The 17,232-nt window shown below is 34.1% G+C and overlaps 1 protein-coding gene across 14 annotated transcripts in view; it reads right to left on the bottom strand.

Moving 5' to 3' along the window:
- Positions 1-1,090: 1,090 nt before the first annotated feature.
- LOC110442316 (sodium channel protein para-like) overlaps positions 1,091-17,232 on the bottom strand; it is a 162,664-nt gene continuing 146,522 nt past the window's right edge. For 13 of the 14 annotated variants that reach the window (XM_021485855.1, XM_021485853.1, XM_021485854.1 and 10 more), the window contains 8 exons: positions 16,019-16,192; positions 15,122-15,244; positions 13,424-13,690; positions 13,092-13,145; positions 12,618-12,755; positions 12,225-12,332; positions 8,896-9,166; positions 1,091-8,077 (listed from right to left, as the gene is read on the bottom strand). In XM_021485855.1, coding sequence (XP_021341530.1) covers positions 6,984-8,077; positions 8,896-9,166; positions 12,225-12,332; positions 12,618-12,755; positions 13,092-13,145; positions 13,424-13,690; positions 15,122-15,244; positions 16,019-16,192 — 2,229 coding nt within the window. In that variant the 3' untranslated portion in view covers positions 1,091-6,983. Of the gene's footprint in view, positions 8,078-8,895; positions 9,167-11,887; positions 11,996-12,224; positions 12,333-12,617; positions 12,756-13,091; positions 13,146-13,423; positions 13,691-15,121; positions 15,245-16,018; positions 16,193-17,232 lie in introns of all 14 variants that reach the window. The other variant, XM_021485858.1, reaches the window with a different exon arrangement.

The raw sequence follows: 17,232 nt of genomic DNA, 5'->3' as shown, positions 1-17,232 counted from the left end.
TCCTGCCACCATTATACAATGAAGCATTGTTATAATGCCACCGTTATACAATAAACCTTGTTATAATGCCACCATTATACCATGAAACCTTGTTTTACTGCCCCCATTATACAGTAAAACCTGCTTTACTGCAACTATTATACAGTAAAGCAGGGTATACTGCCACCATTATACAGAAAAACCTTGCTATACTGCCACCATTATCAAATGAAACATTGTTTTACTGCCACCATTATACAGTAAAACCTTGCTAGACTGCCACCATTAAACAGTAAAACCTGTTATACTGCCACCGTTATACAGTAAAATCTTGCTATACTGCCCCCATTATACAGTAAAACCTGCTATACTGCCACCATTATCCAGTTAAACCTGCTTTCCTGCCACCATTATACAATGAAGCATTGTTATAATGCCACCATTATACAATCAAACCTTGTTTTACTGCCACCACTATACAGTAAACCCTTGTGATACTGTCACCATTATACAGTAAAACCTTGCTAGACTGCCACCATTATACAGTAAAACCTGTTATACTGCCACCGTTATACAGTAAAATCTTGCTATACTGCCACCATTATACAGTTAAACCTGCTTTACTGCCACCATTATACAATGAAACCTGTTATACTGCCACCATTATACAGTAAAACCTTGCTATACTGCCACCATTATACAGTAAAACCTGCTATACTGCAACCATTATACAATGAAACATTGTTTTACTGCCATCATTATACAATGAAACCTTTTCTGCCACCATTATACAGTAAAACCTTGCAATACTGCCACCATTATACAGTAAAACCTTGGTAAACTATTACCATTATACAGTAAAACCTTGGTAAACTGTCACCATTATACAGTAAAACCATACTATACTGCCATAATTTACATTTAAACTTTGCTATACTGCACCTTAAACACTATTCTGTTTTATTTATTCAGTCAACTTTATGTTTGTTGTAAGGTTAAATGTAGGAAACATACTCTCTTGATCTACTCAAATGTCCTTGTAATTCTTAAAAGAAATCTATCGTGATTACATTTAAACATTTTAAATAATAAAAGAGCTAAATACAACAAATTGTGTATATTTTTTATTTACATAAAGAATCAAGGTGTTAATGATTGAAGCAAAGATGGCAATACAGTTTGTGTGTTCCGTCATAACATGCATTCTTGTGCATAAATATGGGTGTACAGTGACGGCGAGCCGATGCTGTACCAGTGTTTCGAGCCAAGCGTTCACATACACGTTGTCGGGTATCACACCTTCTCGTCAAAACCAAAGCTTCCGTATTATCATGTAGATAAAATTGAGCTATTGAAGAGAAAAGTACACACATGGAGGCGAATCGTTGATCTTAGATATCTTCCAAAAACGAATATTCACTCTCACACTCCTTTCATAAACAAACACTGGGAAATGTTTACAAGTTAGTTATATAAACTAAAGAAAACATGAAAACAATCGGTTTCATGTCCACATTCCGACTCCCCAGAGTTGTCTATTACGTCACTTCCGTCGGATTCCTCAAAACGTGGGTAAAGATAGATAACTCTGATGGGCAAGAATGGCGGACAGTCACCTTGAATACTTTTGTTGGCGTAGCTCTCGTAAAATATAACAAAAACACGACAGTGCGAGAGCTTGGTTGACAGTAACCACCGCCATTCAATATATTAGCGGAAACATGTGTACAGAGTATATATCTCGAGAAATATGAGCTGTAGGCAAGTAATTATACACACAGATACATATACCAAAATTTTACACGTACGTATTGTTCTTCTCAAGGATTACATTACATATTTAATGACGTTAAAGCGACATATTGTCAGTATAAAAAACCGTTTTATCAAAATAACATATGAAAGTAAAATGCCCTGCATACACAATCACATGTTATCCTTAACAAGATGCTCAGTTTGAAGTGGGGGGAAACATGCGAACTCAACACAGTGAGAAAGAAGCCAGAAAACCGTGAGGCAAAGAAAGGGAGATAACCCAAATGATGATACATGGAATTATCATCGTTTTCAATTATTTTTGAAACATTTTTTTCCTTTATTCGCTCATTATTTGAGTTTTATTTTAGATTCCACACTCTTTTCATATTTAACATTTTTAAAGTTGTAACAACCTTGAGATTCTCAATCGAGCACGTCTCAGTACAACTGATGATAATTCTCTTCTTCCTTTATAGTCTTTTGAAATCATCTTTTTGTTATGATGGATTTTCTTTTTGGCAAAACAATTTAATGGTTTCATTAGCATATACTGTAAAATATCTGCCACACATTAACGTATAGAAAATACCGCCCGGTACTTCCTAGCTAAATGGACATGTGGTAATTATGACATCATCGATAAAATAGCATTTACATGTATAAAGAAAGAGGTAAAACAGTAGTTTGAAATACACAGTCGGCCAGGGTGGATCTGGCTATCTTATTATGCGCACTAACTACAAAGATTCAACGTACTTACACGTTCAGTACTGTGATAGCTAGCAATGACGAAAGTTGCCGAATTATGACGGATATAGCCGGACAATGACGGATATAGTCGAGAACTATGAAGTAAACAGTGGAACAATGACATAGAAAAGGAAACAGCGTAGTGGACTAACTACACTGGGTCAACTGCCTCGATCAATACCTTCACCATCAAGCAACTATTCCTCCACGAAGTGTCATATTAACTCTATATGTCTGACAAGTCACAAGTAACCGTTCGCACTGGCTATGTAAATAATGGGTGATTTGTGGACGAAGGGAAGATTACAAGACATGGACAGAAGAGACAGGTTATTTTCTATTCTTGTTTTTATTTCGCTAGAGCTTTTGAAAAATTGTCGGCATTTAACATTATAACTAGTCTACGTTGACCTCATTCCTCTGATTACGGCAATAAAAGAATATTTCCGAAAGATTAGGGGGAATCATAGCGTAAAGTTAAATCATTAGATGTTAACAGCTGTTCCAGGGAATATTTCAATACCAGAATAAATTGAGATTTCTGAGTAGAATTTTAAGTCTACTGCCAGATTTTTGTTTATTTAGCAATTTTAAAATTTTGGCTTTTCCCCAAATGATGGACTTTTTCCGTTTTTATTGTACAGGTATAATCTAAATAATCAACAACACTTAAAGTGATGACTTCATATACCGGATGTATGTTTTGCACGTCCTCTTTCAATGAGGGTTTTTGATAATTGAAAGCATAACTATTCATTAACTATGCACTTAACAGGTGTTGTACATCTTTTCAAATTAGATTATAAGAAATGATCGAGATTTGTGTTGGGTGTTATACAATATAAACCGAGAAATAAAGCTGTTTGAACTCTGGTGCATACACTGCTTCGAGTATTAATGTAAAGTGTTCACAGTTTTCGTTAAATAATGGTCTTGGTTATTCTTAAAATATTCTGAAATATTTTGAGTAGTCACGAAGTACAAGTTGGCTATAACATAAATGTACCAAATAGTTATCGCACCGATGTCAGAGAGAGATTTTACTCGTGCTAACATTGAATTAACCTAAGTATCACCTATCGATACACGAGCAATGGACATTTTTAAGGAAAAAAATACTACCCACATCAGCCCACTAATATGCCTGGTAGCCTAAAAGATACATACGAGTGTCAATAATTTAACCTTTGGCTAATAAAAGACACACACTTAACTATAGATCATGGAAGATGCATACGTTCATTGCAATGGCTCGGAGATATGAACACGTTTAATGTTTCATCTTCAGCTACAGGGTTTATGGTATGTTACTTGAATAACTATACTATATATTTATATATATATACGTTTATATATAATATATATTAAGTGAAAAAAATGGTAATAGTAACAATGCCATGCATTCATGGTTTAAAGGGGATACTTCAGATTGACATTTAATTCAATAAGTAATGTCCAATACATTTTTCTTCATCTGCAAAAATGAGCAATATTACGGTATTAACCACACTAGAAATAGCATGTTTCGGATTTTTATCAAGAAACTTTTTTCCGGTTTTTTGTTTTATGTACAACCGCCTGAATCCACCCCGCCACCTGTAAATATACTTTGGGTATGAGGAACATACACATGATTTCAGACTGGTTAAACATTGGACATGTATCATCTCGATAAATTATACATTACATTATATACCGATCACAAACAGTTATAACGAATAAGTATTTGCATAGTATTATGATTTCTAACTATAACGTCGGATACGATTCCAGTTTGTGACTACAGTACAAGTTGATTCACGACAACCGTCGAGATTCCCAATCACAATATTTTGCCCTCATGGTGGATATTTAGGAATACCAATATGTTTTTCATGGAGTGTATCTTTTCACAGAAAGCTATGTTCGTAACTGGCATGATGCAAAGAAGAAATCTTGTGATCATACCGCAGTGTAAACTTGAGATACATGGCCAAAATTTCTTTGCAAACAAGTCAAGTTTATTATTAATATATTAAAAACTAATTTGTATTCAAACATTTTTTGTTCAGTTGCGTTTGTGACTAAATATTGTTTAAGACTAAACTGGATGAAATAATATGACTTCATCGATTTTCTCCCCAGCGTTACACGATTGAATTTTAAAATGATAATGATTTCATAATTATCTAGGGGTGTTACAAGTTCAAATTACATTACTGTTATTATTATTAGTAGTAGTAGTAATATTTAACACATGGAATGGTATTGTTTTACAATATTATAATATATGAGGCATAATGCATTGGCTCTAGTAACACACATATGTAACATACGTCCTACCCGATTGGGCGGGATGACCCATGAATACAATTGCACAACCGCTAGGCATATCAATGAGTCATCAGTTCAAAAAACATTAAAACATAGATATTGTCTATAGGAAAACACACCGGAATAATATTAATAGCATATTAATTGTCTTTTGTTTTGACATTTCAAGGTTTCCCTTCTCAGACGGGTTACGGCAGCTGTTGATATGAGTTCGTGTATCCAGACCCGCGCAGTCGGTTACCGTTGTTTAGCTAAATTCGGCGGAGCGCAAGGATTTTTGAGTAAACAAGCTGGTCCCATTGTCACTATGTATGGGGATCAACTCTAACCATACAGTATTAATTTATATCTCTAGTTTTTAACTCTACAAAAGATCGAGATTACTAGAGTGGTAATGTTGCTTTAGTTCTTATACTACCCATACAATGAAATTGATCGTTCCTTCTTATACAAATCAGTAACACGAGAATATAAAAGCGAAACTTCTATGGAATTTCTGAGTTTTGCTTTAGAATAAAAACATCATTTTGTAGGTATAAAAGTTGCGTATGGGTATACATTTACTCATAATTAATACAATATATGATTTAAATTAACATGAGAGAGATGAAGTATTTTAAAAACGTAACTGGTATAAACTATTTAATATCACGTTTTAAAAGCTGTAGACAATACAATGACCGACAAAAACGGGGATGGGGGGGGGGGGGGGGGAGAATTTTTTCCGGATATGACGACCCGGATATGACGTTTAGACAGTACATTATGTTACCCGTATATCAACGTCAATAACTGAACTCGGGTTTGCTTATCATTCCTTAAGCTGCTTTAAGCAAATTTTCGAGATCCATAATTTTTATTTTTATATCATACAGTATATGTACAACTGTGTAGCAAATCTCAGATTGAATTGTCCTTTTCTACTGTGGAATTTTAATCAAAACATCCTTCCTTTACGCCATTTTCAGATTTTATTACAGGATGTTTGCTTTACAATAAACATCGTTCTAAATTTAACAACAAAGCAATCAAGCTTAATCACAAGCTTTAAAAAAGCATCATCCAAACCTTTTTAATGTGTAACTGTAATATCAACAAGTAATCTGTATTGTTTGCTTCTGAGATCAATTCCTTAACGAAATTCTGACTTAAGATCAAACTTATATAAACACCTAGTTAGCTGCTCCCGTCCAGAAAAAAATCTTTACAAATTGTTACACACACTTAATAACAGTAACCACGAGTCAATACGTAAGCAGTAGACGTCTATAATCTATTGTACTAGACATGGACAAGATTTATTGTGATGACGGCGAAAAGCCTGCTAAGATTACGGTATAAATCACGACTAGGATGACAATTCTGAAAGAGAAAGATAACTCGACGCATGCTTTTTCGCGACATGTTGAAATGATTTTAAAGCAAACGATTGTTTTCCTGTTTTAAATCGAAAGCGGACGAATTATATCGGATGTACTTCCTTAGTCGGGTTCTCTTGCATATTGAAGTCGATAAATTAGGTAGCTATCGTAGGTCAAATATGCGGCGGACAAATTTCCTGTCTTTATTCTGATAAAACTACAGATCAGTCGACTTTAATCTATCAAGTTCTCAAACGCACGTTGACGTTTTTCTTTCTCTTATCCCCTAGACACACGTTCTATTAAGTTGACGGATTAGCACAAATAGTTGTGTACATTTGGTTTTCCTTTTTGGTGCACGAGCTGTATACAGTTTTATAAAAGTGGTGCTGCGACATTGTTTCATTTGAAATCATAATTTTGTGATTCGATAAGTAACTGCTCAATAGGATAAGGTAGGCACAAGCAGAGGAGAAATGTAACAACAATTAAATCAGTTTAAATTTGTCTCACAGTTCGAGTTGGGAGATACATAATGATATACGTATATATACACACATTGAATAACATGAGATTGCATCCTAAGAGCGGTAAATGGAAAGACATTCTGATCAGTATTGAGTACCTCACCTATGACCAAATACCTATTAAAATATTAGCATAACGCTACCAACACGCGGATCCTTCAATGACCAGTATTCAAATTAACAACAGACATACGAAGCCAATGTTTCTACCACCATGGCCTCACAAGCTCATAAGCCAGCTGCAAATCTGTTCCGTCCTTTCAAACTGGACGTGAGTGATATTCAAACTGTTTAATCACGCTACCACGTCGCTATCCGGCCCTAGTTCGACCGTTTTTTGTTCTGAGGGAGTAATCACTTCAGTTTCCTCCTCTCTTTTTTCTACTTGGTCGTCGTTCTCGTCCACTTTCTTTTCAATTTCGAGTTTTTCCTGAGGTGTTGTGTCGGCCATTGCCTCATCGTATGACATAGGCGGTAAACCCAGGTCCCCTCGCCTCTGTCTATAAGCCCGATACGCCTTCTGGATGAGTCGTGCTGCATAATGTTCTTTCTGTCTCATGAGAGTCGAACTTATCGGATTATATTCCACGTTCTCCTTCGGACCACCCGCTTCCGCTGGAATATCTCCAGTGTCTGATGTTCCAAGGAAATTCTTTGTCAAAGCATCTAAGATGTCTCTACAGAAACACTTATCTCCTTCACAAATGGCTATATCTAATTTCACAAGAAGGAAATGATTTGGTTTTGGAACTCTTAAAGGTTCTTCTAGATAATCTACAAAATCTGATAACTTGTCTAACGCTATAAATTGTGTTGCTTCCGGATCGAACTTTTCCCACTTTTCGTAATACATATCAAAATCATCTGGAGTCAGTCCTTGTTGGACGTCCTCTGTTGCCTGACTGAAGTTCTCCAGAATCACCGCTATATACATGTTTACTACAACTAGAAAGCTGATGACCAGGTACGTAACGAGATAGCACACTGCTGTTCCATATATCCCGCAATTACCCTCCTCTGGCTCACAGTCTTCTTCATTAGAAAGCCCAGCAAGGGCTGAATCCCAACCTGCAGAAGTACACATTTGGAATAGCATTATAATACTCCTACCGAAGGTTTCGAAATTGAAGCAATCGTCCAACCCACCTGTGTGTTTCACGTGCATGAAGAAGTTCATTCCAAATGTGGCATAGATAAACATCACTAAGAATAGCAACAAGCCGATGTTAAACAGAGCTGGTAGCGATACTGCTAACGAGAAAAGTAAGGTTCGAATTCCTTTTGCCGATTTTACTAATCGTAAAACACGTCCCACTCGGAAGACACGCACGACTCGCAATAAAGTTGGCGATACAAAAAAAGCCTCCATGGCATCAGCAAGCACAATACCTGAAACAAAGTTAAATAATATTGATACAAATTAATTGCACATGTGATTTTAACTTAAAAATGGTCACGTCTCAGGTATAATCACCATCCAAACAAGTGAATTCGTGGAACACATGTCAGCACCTACCAATGAGTCACCGTAACGTAACAACCACTCAACACTGAAACCTTTAACACATTGTCATATTTCATCAACCCTCGAACAGTCCAATTTGGTTAAACAAGACATGAATTGTTAAGACAACAACGGGAAACGACAACCACTTAGAGTTGAGGACACACCAGTAATGTAATTGAGTATAAACGGATTTGTATAATCTTCAAACCTTCCATGAGCGTTGTCATTGTGCAACTAGAAACTAATTTCTCCGGAATAAGTCGGCCATTTAGAATCTAAGAAGTAATCGATACCCCCACATGAACTTAGCCTGAGTAATGTCAGTTAGATAGGGAACAAGAAGTTTAGATTAAATCCATAAATATTTACTAAAGATATTGACCGCTAAACAGCGTGTGACGGACTGACGATAGCCATATATTCCAAAACAAACAAACAAACAAATGGCAGTTATTCTCTTATATATCAAATCGTTCCATATGATTTCAAACACAACTGAATTCAACTAAAAAACTTTTTTGACAACATCGAAAACATAATATATACAATTTGTTAATATCTGATGTTTTACCGGTAAATTTTAAATTATTACTACATTGTGTATATATTTACCTTGAAAATTTTAATTAAAATAAAATGTATCCCTTTAAAATAAAAGGAAAAAAGATTTACAAAAATTAATGTCGAATAAGTTACTCACCTAATACAGACAAAACTACCACAACGAAGTCGAATATGTTCCATGGAATTTTGAAGTAATATTGTCTCAGTCCTATTATTTTGAGCAAGCATTCAATCGTGAAAATAATGATGAACGAAAGATTGATGTAATATAGCACATCACTGAAGAGAGGCGTCTGTTTGTAGTGCTCCATTGCCATGGTAACCATATTCAGCATTATGACAAGCATGATGCCAATATCAAACATTTGATTCGATGTGATGTCGAAAATGATGGCTGCAGCCTTAATCTGAAAAATAAAAAAATAACACAATGCAGTAGGATAGGGTATCATATTTTAAAAACAAAACATGACCATATAGAATAAAATCATTACAAAAGGTTAATAAATAGGCAAAAAATGAAATAATGAGGTTGTATGTTTCATCTAATATCAATCCCAGTATACGCCTAAAAAGATAATAATCCTGAAAGCTTTTTACGACATTTGAATATTTCTACGTAATGTATGCAATATCAAAACTACGTTTAATACGTACATTGTTTGTGTAAAGAGTAAAACTTTGATTTCTACGAAATGTTTTTTATTATTATTATTAATTATGATATCTTAAAACGTAAAATAAAGAAACCACAGTAACGCGGTTCTTGTGAATGTACATTAACCTTGGACAGTATCTACAGTGAATATACTGTATTATGATTTTAATCAGAATTTCATTCAAGACTTTTCAAATGTTTAATGTGGTTTATAATAACTAGATAAACATTGAAGAGCCATGACAAGAAAACATGAATAGGAGAAAAGCAAATGTATTATAAATCTGAATTAAGTTGATGCTTAATTTACATTAGATAAGGAATATGCAATTCAAAAATAAGACATTAATTTAAAAAAGAATACATTAGTACAAGTATTTAAAGTTTGAGTGAGAAATAATGAAAAAAAAACGTGCATATATATCAAGACAGCCTAACACAAATCAAAAGTGAAATATCAGATATGATTTAAAGTTGTCATGAACGCTACAAATGCACAATGCATCGATAAATAGCCTAGTAATCATTGCATTATATGATATATTCTTGAATAAATATATTACTATGGAAATATCATATAAACTATTATTTTGAGTGCTATAATTTGATTTGATACGACCAACAACACCGAATAGGTGATTTTATTAATTTTCGAACTAAGAATCACGAAAATACGTATATTGAAAAGAAAATAGTTAACATATATTGCAATATATTCAACAATTTTTCGTTATAATTCTAAAGTAATGAAAATGTTATTTTTTAACTTATCGCGAAAAAAAAGAATCATCTAACTTAGATATCGATATGTTATGATTCCGAAAATAAACAAACAAACATCATTCAGTTATTTTTAACATTTTAAAATGGAGCCCGTTTAACTCGAATACGCTTTTTGTTTTTCTAATCAGACATGTATAATATAATCAGCTTTTAAAAATTTACTTTTACTTCATTCTTCTTTTTTCATCTTATTTCAAACATTATATATAAATATCCGGACTGAGTAGGCTTCACTGATTACTTTTATCTTAATGCTATGAGGATTTGGTATAACATCAAGATGCTTAGCAAAAGGTGCAGTGCAAGAGTTTTATAGAATATATATGCTAACGATATACACTACTGTCGTAGTGGGCATGCAAGCACACGAACATGCAGACAATGTGCATATACTGGGACACCACATCAAAAGGATTATATCTATTGAACCGAGCGAATGCTATACTGTTTTCTGTGTTAAGTAAATCCGGTGTCGGTATTCATGTGATTTATCACATTTATTGATTTCAATTTTGAAACACAGGTTACCTTGAAACATGGTACACAATGAAGCTTTGCGATTTTTTGCTTTTTCGCAATAAACTTATTCGTAGATAAATAGTTGTAATTTTTCAAGAATTAAACCAAACTAACACAGAAAAGAGTTTTGGCATTTTTGTTTAGATAAAGGTTTCATTAGGTTAGTATTACAGGATTACAACCAAGATACATTCAAGGGATGAAATGCAGGTATGGTGGGAATTTTACCATTCAGTTAACAGCAGAACATTTTATTCTTTTCTGAATTTAACTGTACAATATTATATTCTGTTGATGACAGTTCCTTTATCTGTGCTGTTGATGAAAACGTTATAGCGAAATACGCGTCACCAAAACAGTCTTGTAGAGACGCAGAATAAATCTCAATCGTGAAATTATAAACGAAATAGAAAATCAACTAAAAACATGGTTCGATCTGATATTAATATATAGTTATTATCATTGAAAAGTTTCGGTGACATTTTGCTATGAGATAACTTTAAAATGATGGGTTAAACAGTTGAAGGAATAATTTAAAACTTTACTTGAATCATTTGTGCGATAAAGTCACGCATTCATTTCAAAATTACTTTAATGTTTAAACGCATACGACTGAAAACAAACTGATGAGCAAGAATGGTCGGATACACAGGCAATCACTTTGGTACTCATCCACGCGCGATAATTGGCATTGTATATAAGGGATGTCATGCTTACTTCTAATTTTAAAGTCAAATGACACATATATTATTTTAATACAAATCATGAACTTAATTCATAACAATGATATATTACAATGAAACTAGCATCCATATAAAAATGTTATTAAGTAAATAAATTCACAACGAAAGATAAAAACAATTTCAACACGGTGAAACGGGGTAAAAATTCAAATCAGCATATCGGCATTCTATTGAATTGAGTGCTGTGCTTTAGTAAAAATTTAAAAAAAAATCCTCTGAATTCTGATAAGATGCACATCCAATCTAGTTGTTTAGCTAATGTGTTCACAACTCCTAGAACAATAATCGAGACGAAGAGAAATTTGTGATTTTGATACAAAATATACTACTGTATATTCTATCGATCTAAAAATGTTAAAATGTGAACGATAGATAGAAAATAAGTGCATCTATTCAGATGAACAAGAGGAATTATTTAAACTAACAGATGGTTTTGGTATTGATTTCTGGGGAGCTTTTGATGACATCCTCTTCATAGCCGCGTAATACTTTTTCTGGTCCTCGGTCATAAACATCTCAAGTGACCCACCAGCCTGCAGAAGGATATGTACACATTGATCAAGTTAGGAAGAGACAAGTACACATGCACCAAGCCAGCAAAGCAAGGATGTCACAGTAGAAAAAGGCACAGATACAACGCCCACATAGACTGACATTGACCAATCAACGCCTTGTATATGACACAGGGAGACTTGAGTGACAGGCCACAAGAGAAGTCATAGGATCTGCTTAGATTATATCATATGCTTGCTTTTAACTGACTTCTGGTCTAGGAATTGATTTCTGGGGTGCTTTGGAAGCCATCCTCTTCATTGCTTTGTAGTATTTCTTCTGATCCTCTGTCATGAAGAGTTCTATAGACCCTCCTGCCTATTAACAGCGAGAATGTGATACATGATGATTTTAGAGGCAAAAATTGAAGAGTTACTTCCCCATGATTATGTCTTGGCTACCTACCTGAGTAAACCAATAAAACGGTACTTACAAAACTCAAACAAAATACCACCAGCAGTAAGCTTGAAACGTAATAAAAAAAAACGCCTGGTGATATATATTTTGGCATGAATAAGAAAAATCATGTCATCTTTTCTAAATTGTTATCGGTAGCTTTATAATTTGAAATTTCCTTTCCAGTGGAACTCTTGCCTTCCTTACCTTTTTCTTCTGTTGATTGAAGTTGTCGATGATGACACCTATAAACAAGTTTAGCGTGAAGAAGGACCCAAAAATAATGAAGAAGACGAAATACAGATAATATAGGATGCTGTTTTCCCTTAGTGGCTGTCCGTTCAACTGCAATTAAAAAAGAATAATAGAATTGTATAAATTATCAAATATAACCAAAGCACTTGATTTCCTTATTGTTATACTTAGATAGTTGTACTTGGGAATGTAAATACTATCTTGGCTCCAGATAAATGCATTGACTATGATTATGTATCTACTACATTAAGTGACATTGAGCTTACCAGCTTTTAAACAAAATTACACTCATTCACTCAAAATATAAATAAAAATCTGTCATTTAACTCTCGTACGTATACACCCATGTTATTATTAATGTTCTACTGTAATTTACAAATTTAATTTTAGTCAGGTAAAATAAATTGAATCCATGACGTTATATACCTGCGTGATGTCAATTGCATCATCCATGATTACAGTCCATCCCTTGTATGTTGCCTAAAATTTATACAGATATAACGTCATTTGTAATCAGAAAGAAAGATTATAATTATATAAGGAAATATGACAATCACGTATATATAAAAGTATAAAAGATTACAAAAAATTAACATAAAAAATATTCGATGTTGAAATATTTCGTTTCTTTATTTGGTGATATCATTTTTTATTATTAAAAAGCTAAAACAACTTTATTATCTTGATGTTTGTTCTTGAAAGTGTTATTTTCATTGACTGATGAACAGGAAAAGAAGCCTTGAGACCTAAATACGTACCACTTGGAACAGAGCTAGATAAGCATTAAGGACATTGTCAAAGTTCACTCTAGCGTTAATCCACTTAAATCCTTCGGTGCTATTACAAATAGTCATGTTCGGAATAACTGATGGTAACACCTTAATTCCTTCTGAATCGATACATTTATGAAATTTTCCAGAGAAAAATTGCACTCCAACAATACCGAAGATCAACCAGAAGACGAGACATACAAGCAGCACATTGAAAATGGAAGGTATAGCTTTAATCAGAGCGTTGACGACCACCTGCAAACAAAGTAAAATATTTTTATAATAAAATACTCTTTCATTTTCGATAAATATAATGTCCTCTACACATAATTAAATTTGTAATATTTGAAGAAAAAAAGAAAAGAACTTTACCATAAATAGATGGGATAGTTTCGTGTTTTTTTTTTTTTGTTGTTGTTGTTGTTGTTGTTTTTGCTTTTGCTTTTTCTATTAGTGAAATAAAATCAATCTTTGAAGATATTGTTCATTGGTTGGATGTTACATAGCAGAGATCAAAAACAAATACTGAAACATGAACGGTAAAAGCTCCTATTATCCTATATATATTACCAAATTCTGCCCCTTGTTAGAAAATTATTTGCTTTTTTGAAAACGCCATAATATCAACTTTTGTCAACCAACAGCAAAGCAAACAACGGATTATAAAAAATGTGATGAAAGGTGATAGGTCTAGCTACCACACAATATTAAATTTTAAGGGATCAAAAAACTGTCGAGATGACCCATTAAGTCGAATAAACACTGACTTGTAACTAAATCAAACGATGACGAGATGACCCATTAAGTCCAATTAACACTGACTTGTAACGTGATCAAACAATGACGAGATGACCCATTAAGTCGAATTAACACAGACTTGCAACGTAATCAAACGATGTCGAGATGACCCATTATTACGAATTAATTTGTAACGTGATCAAACGATGACGAGATGATCCATTAAGTCCAATTAACGCTGCCTTGTAACGTGATCAAACGATGACGAGATGACCCATTAAGTCCAATTAACACCGACTTGTAACGCGATGAAAGGATGACGAGATGACCGTTTAAGTCGAATTAACACTGACTTGTAACGTGATCAAACGATGGCGAGATGACCCATTAAGTCCAATTAACACTGACTTGTAGCTTGATCAAACGATGACGAGAAGACCCATTAAGTCCAATTAACAATGACTTGTAACGTGATCAAACGATGACGAGATGACCCATTAAGTTGAATTAACACTGGCTTGTAACGTGATCAAACGATGGCGAGATGACCCATTAAGTCCAATTAACACTGACTTGTAGCTTGATCAAACAATTATAGTTTTTGTGAAGACCATTACTCTTTAACCACTTTCACTAACACGGTGTCAATAACGGATGCGACTTCCGCCCCTTACGTTTCACTAGCGGTAGGGCAACACCAGATTATGACAGAATCGGTACCTCACTGTCATTCTATCTATAGGGGGTGGTACAAGCGGATTAATGAAATATCAATTGCAGGCAAGGTAAATATCAATTCTGTAAATATATGAAATATCTGTTAAATTTGAAATGATGTTCGTTCGGGCTTGTTCATAACATTTTGATAAGATAATCTATTATAAACTGCCTGCTAAAACTTCAACGATTTTTCTTTAAATGAAGTGGGTACATGCTGAACACACTTACCCTCATTCCCTCCCATCTAGATATAGCTCTGAGGGGACGAAGAGCTCTTAGGGTCCTCATTGCTTTGAAGGCTCCAACCTCACCAGTTCCCATGAATTCAGCCACCAACATTACCAGGGAAATCTGAAAGGATCATAAAACATCAGTGAAATAATTGAACGGTGGTCCCACAATGCTTCAATAATTGGCCAATCTCGAGCAATGTATCTTTACTACTAGGCAGAGTAGAGCAAGCCAACAAAATACAGGTGTAATAGTTGGGCGGTCCTACAAGGCTTCCATAATTAGCCAAAATTCAAGCAGACATCCTTAGTACTAGTCACGGTAGAACTAGCTAACACAATTTAAGTGCTGATGGATACGTCGTATGAAAACCTACTTTACACAAATGTTAAACGTTGTTGGAACATTTCTTGTTCATGATTATAATCCAGATTTTTTTTTATAAATGCTGTGTATTACAAATTAATCAGTATCTTTTGTCAGTAACAAGTATTCGATTTTCGTTCTCACTGAATAACTTGATGGATATATTAACATAGAAGACAGAAAAATATCAACCCGAATGGTAAGATTCTTAAATGTCTAGCCCGATGCTCTATCGAGGGCCAGACATTAAAGAATCTTACCCGATGGTTGAGGTTTGTCCGTCTTACTCCTAGAGAGGAGTTTGATTATTTTTCTCCAACATAAAATACAAGCGGTAATTTCACGAAATGTAAACAATGATTTCAAAATTTCAAGCAGATCGGAGTTGTCTTCCTTAATCTGCTACTGTTGACGTGATGTCAATGCAATTGTTATGACATGGAATTTCCAAATCTACTCTAGGGTAAGACAGGTATATATATATATCCCTGATCGAAAGTGTGTAAAAATGGAGGTTCAGGAACTTACAAGAACAATGACAAAGTCAAGCCAACACCATGCATCTGTAAAGTACTTCTTGTATCCAAAGGCTAGCCACTTAACAAACATTTCCAGGATGAAGATTGTAGTGAAGACTTTATCCATGTAGTATAATATCGCTTTCAAGATAGGCCTTTCTGGTAGGTATATGTCCTCAATCGCCTGTCAAATAGAAACATAATGGAACGTCTGTGACCAGAGTAATAAAAGATAATGATGAAAATGTTTTACTTGAACAGTTCAACTATATTTTCAAAAATGTACAAAGAAGAGGAAATCAATTCCAGTGAAAAGCAAGTTATGTATACTTTGCGGGTCATATGGTAAGACAATGCGTTCAATTGGCTTAATTCCTCAAAACAAGGATGTATACAACGATTTCTAAATGTTTGCACCAACTAAAATAAAGGAAGCATGAGTCGGCCTGCATCATTTACAAACTAATGTGCATGGACGGAGGAATTGTATTCATATCAAAATGTTCTCGAAATAATAATTACTATAGCAAAATGTTTTGGCCTGATGTTGTTGGGTTTTTTTTTTCGTTTTTTTTTTTTTTTTTTTTTTTTTTTTTTTTTTTTTTTTTTTTATCTTGGAAGGAATATCAAGAGAGCATGTAAATATCTGTATGAATATTAGAAATGGTGCAGCACCAGCATCAACCTATATTGTGGTCAAATCATGAGCTTAAAGTGGTACAATTTACAGATACTATTTCAGGAAACACCAGGAGTATTCAGGGGTTATATGGCACGGAGCGGTTTTATGCACAAAATTGCCCGCAGTTTGTTTCGGTATTTACCGTATAACTCCCCAAAACTAATCATTGTTATCCCTTATAATCTAATTTTAAAAGACAGACAAAACTTGTTCATTCATAGCGGATGTATATTCATTAATTTCTGATAAAAATAAAACCCAGAATAGTTTTGAACAAAACACAACATGGCGCTTTTATTTTATTGTCGAGCATCTTTAACCAATCAGAAGTTCTGCGCCGAACATTGCGGTATACGACGCCATTACCTTTCTGTGTTGTTTATTGTTAAGGTTATACAATATCACCTGTAAATGTTTAGCATAAAGGATAATGAACTATAAATAAACAATGCCAATATCTTACCAATGCTAGGCTACTGGCCAGGATCATAATGATAATGAACTATAAATAAACAATGCCAATGCCTTACCAATGCTAGGCT

This window comes from Mizuhopecten yessoensis, unplaced genomic scaffold, assembly GCF_002113885.1.
Source record: "Mizuhopecten yessoensis strain PY_sf001 unplaced genomic scaffold, ASM211388v2 scaffold716247, whole genome shotgun sequence".
Classification (NCBI taxonomy): Eukaryota; Metazoa; Mollusca; class Bivalvia; order Pectinida; family Pectinidae; genus Mizuhopecten; species Mizuhopecten yessoensis.
The sequence above is the reverse complement of the archived record's forward strand: the minus strand, read 5'-3'. Positions and strand labels throughout refer to the sequence as shown.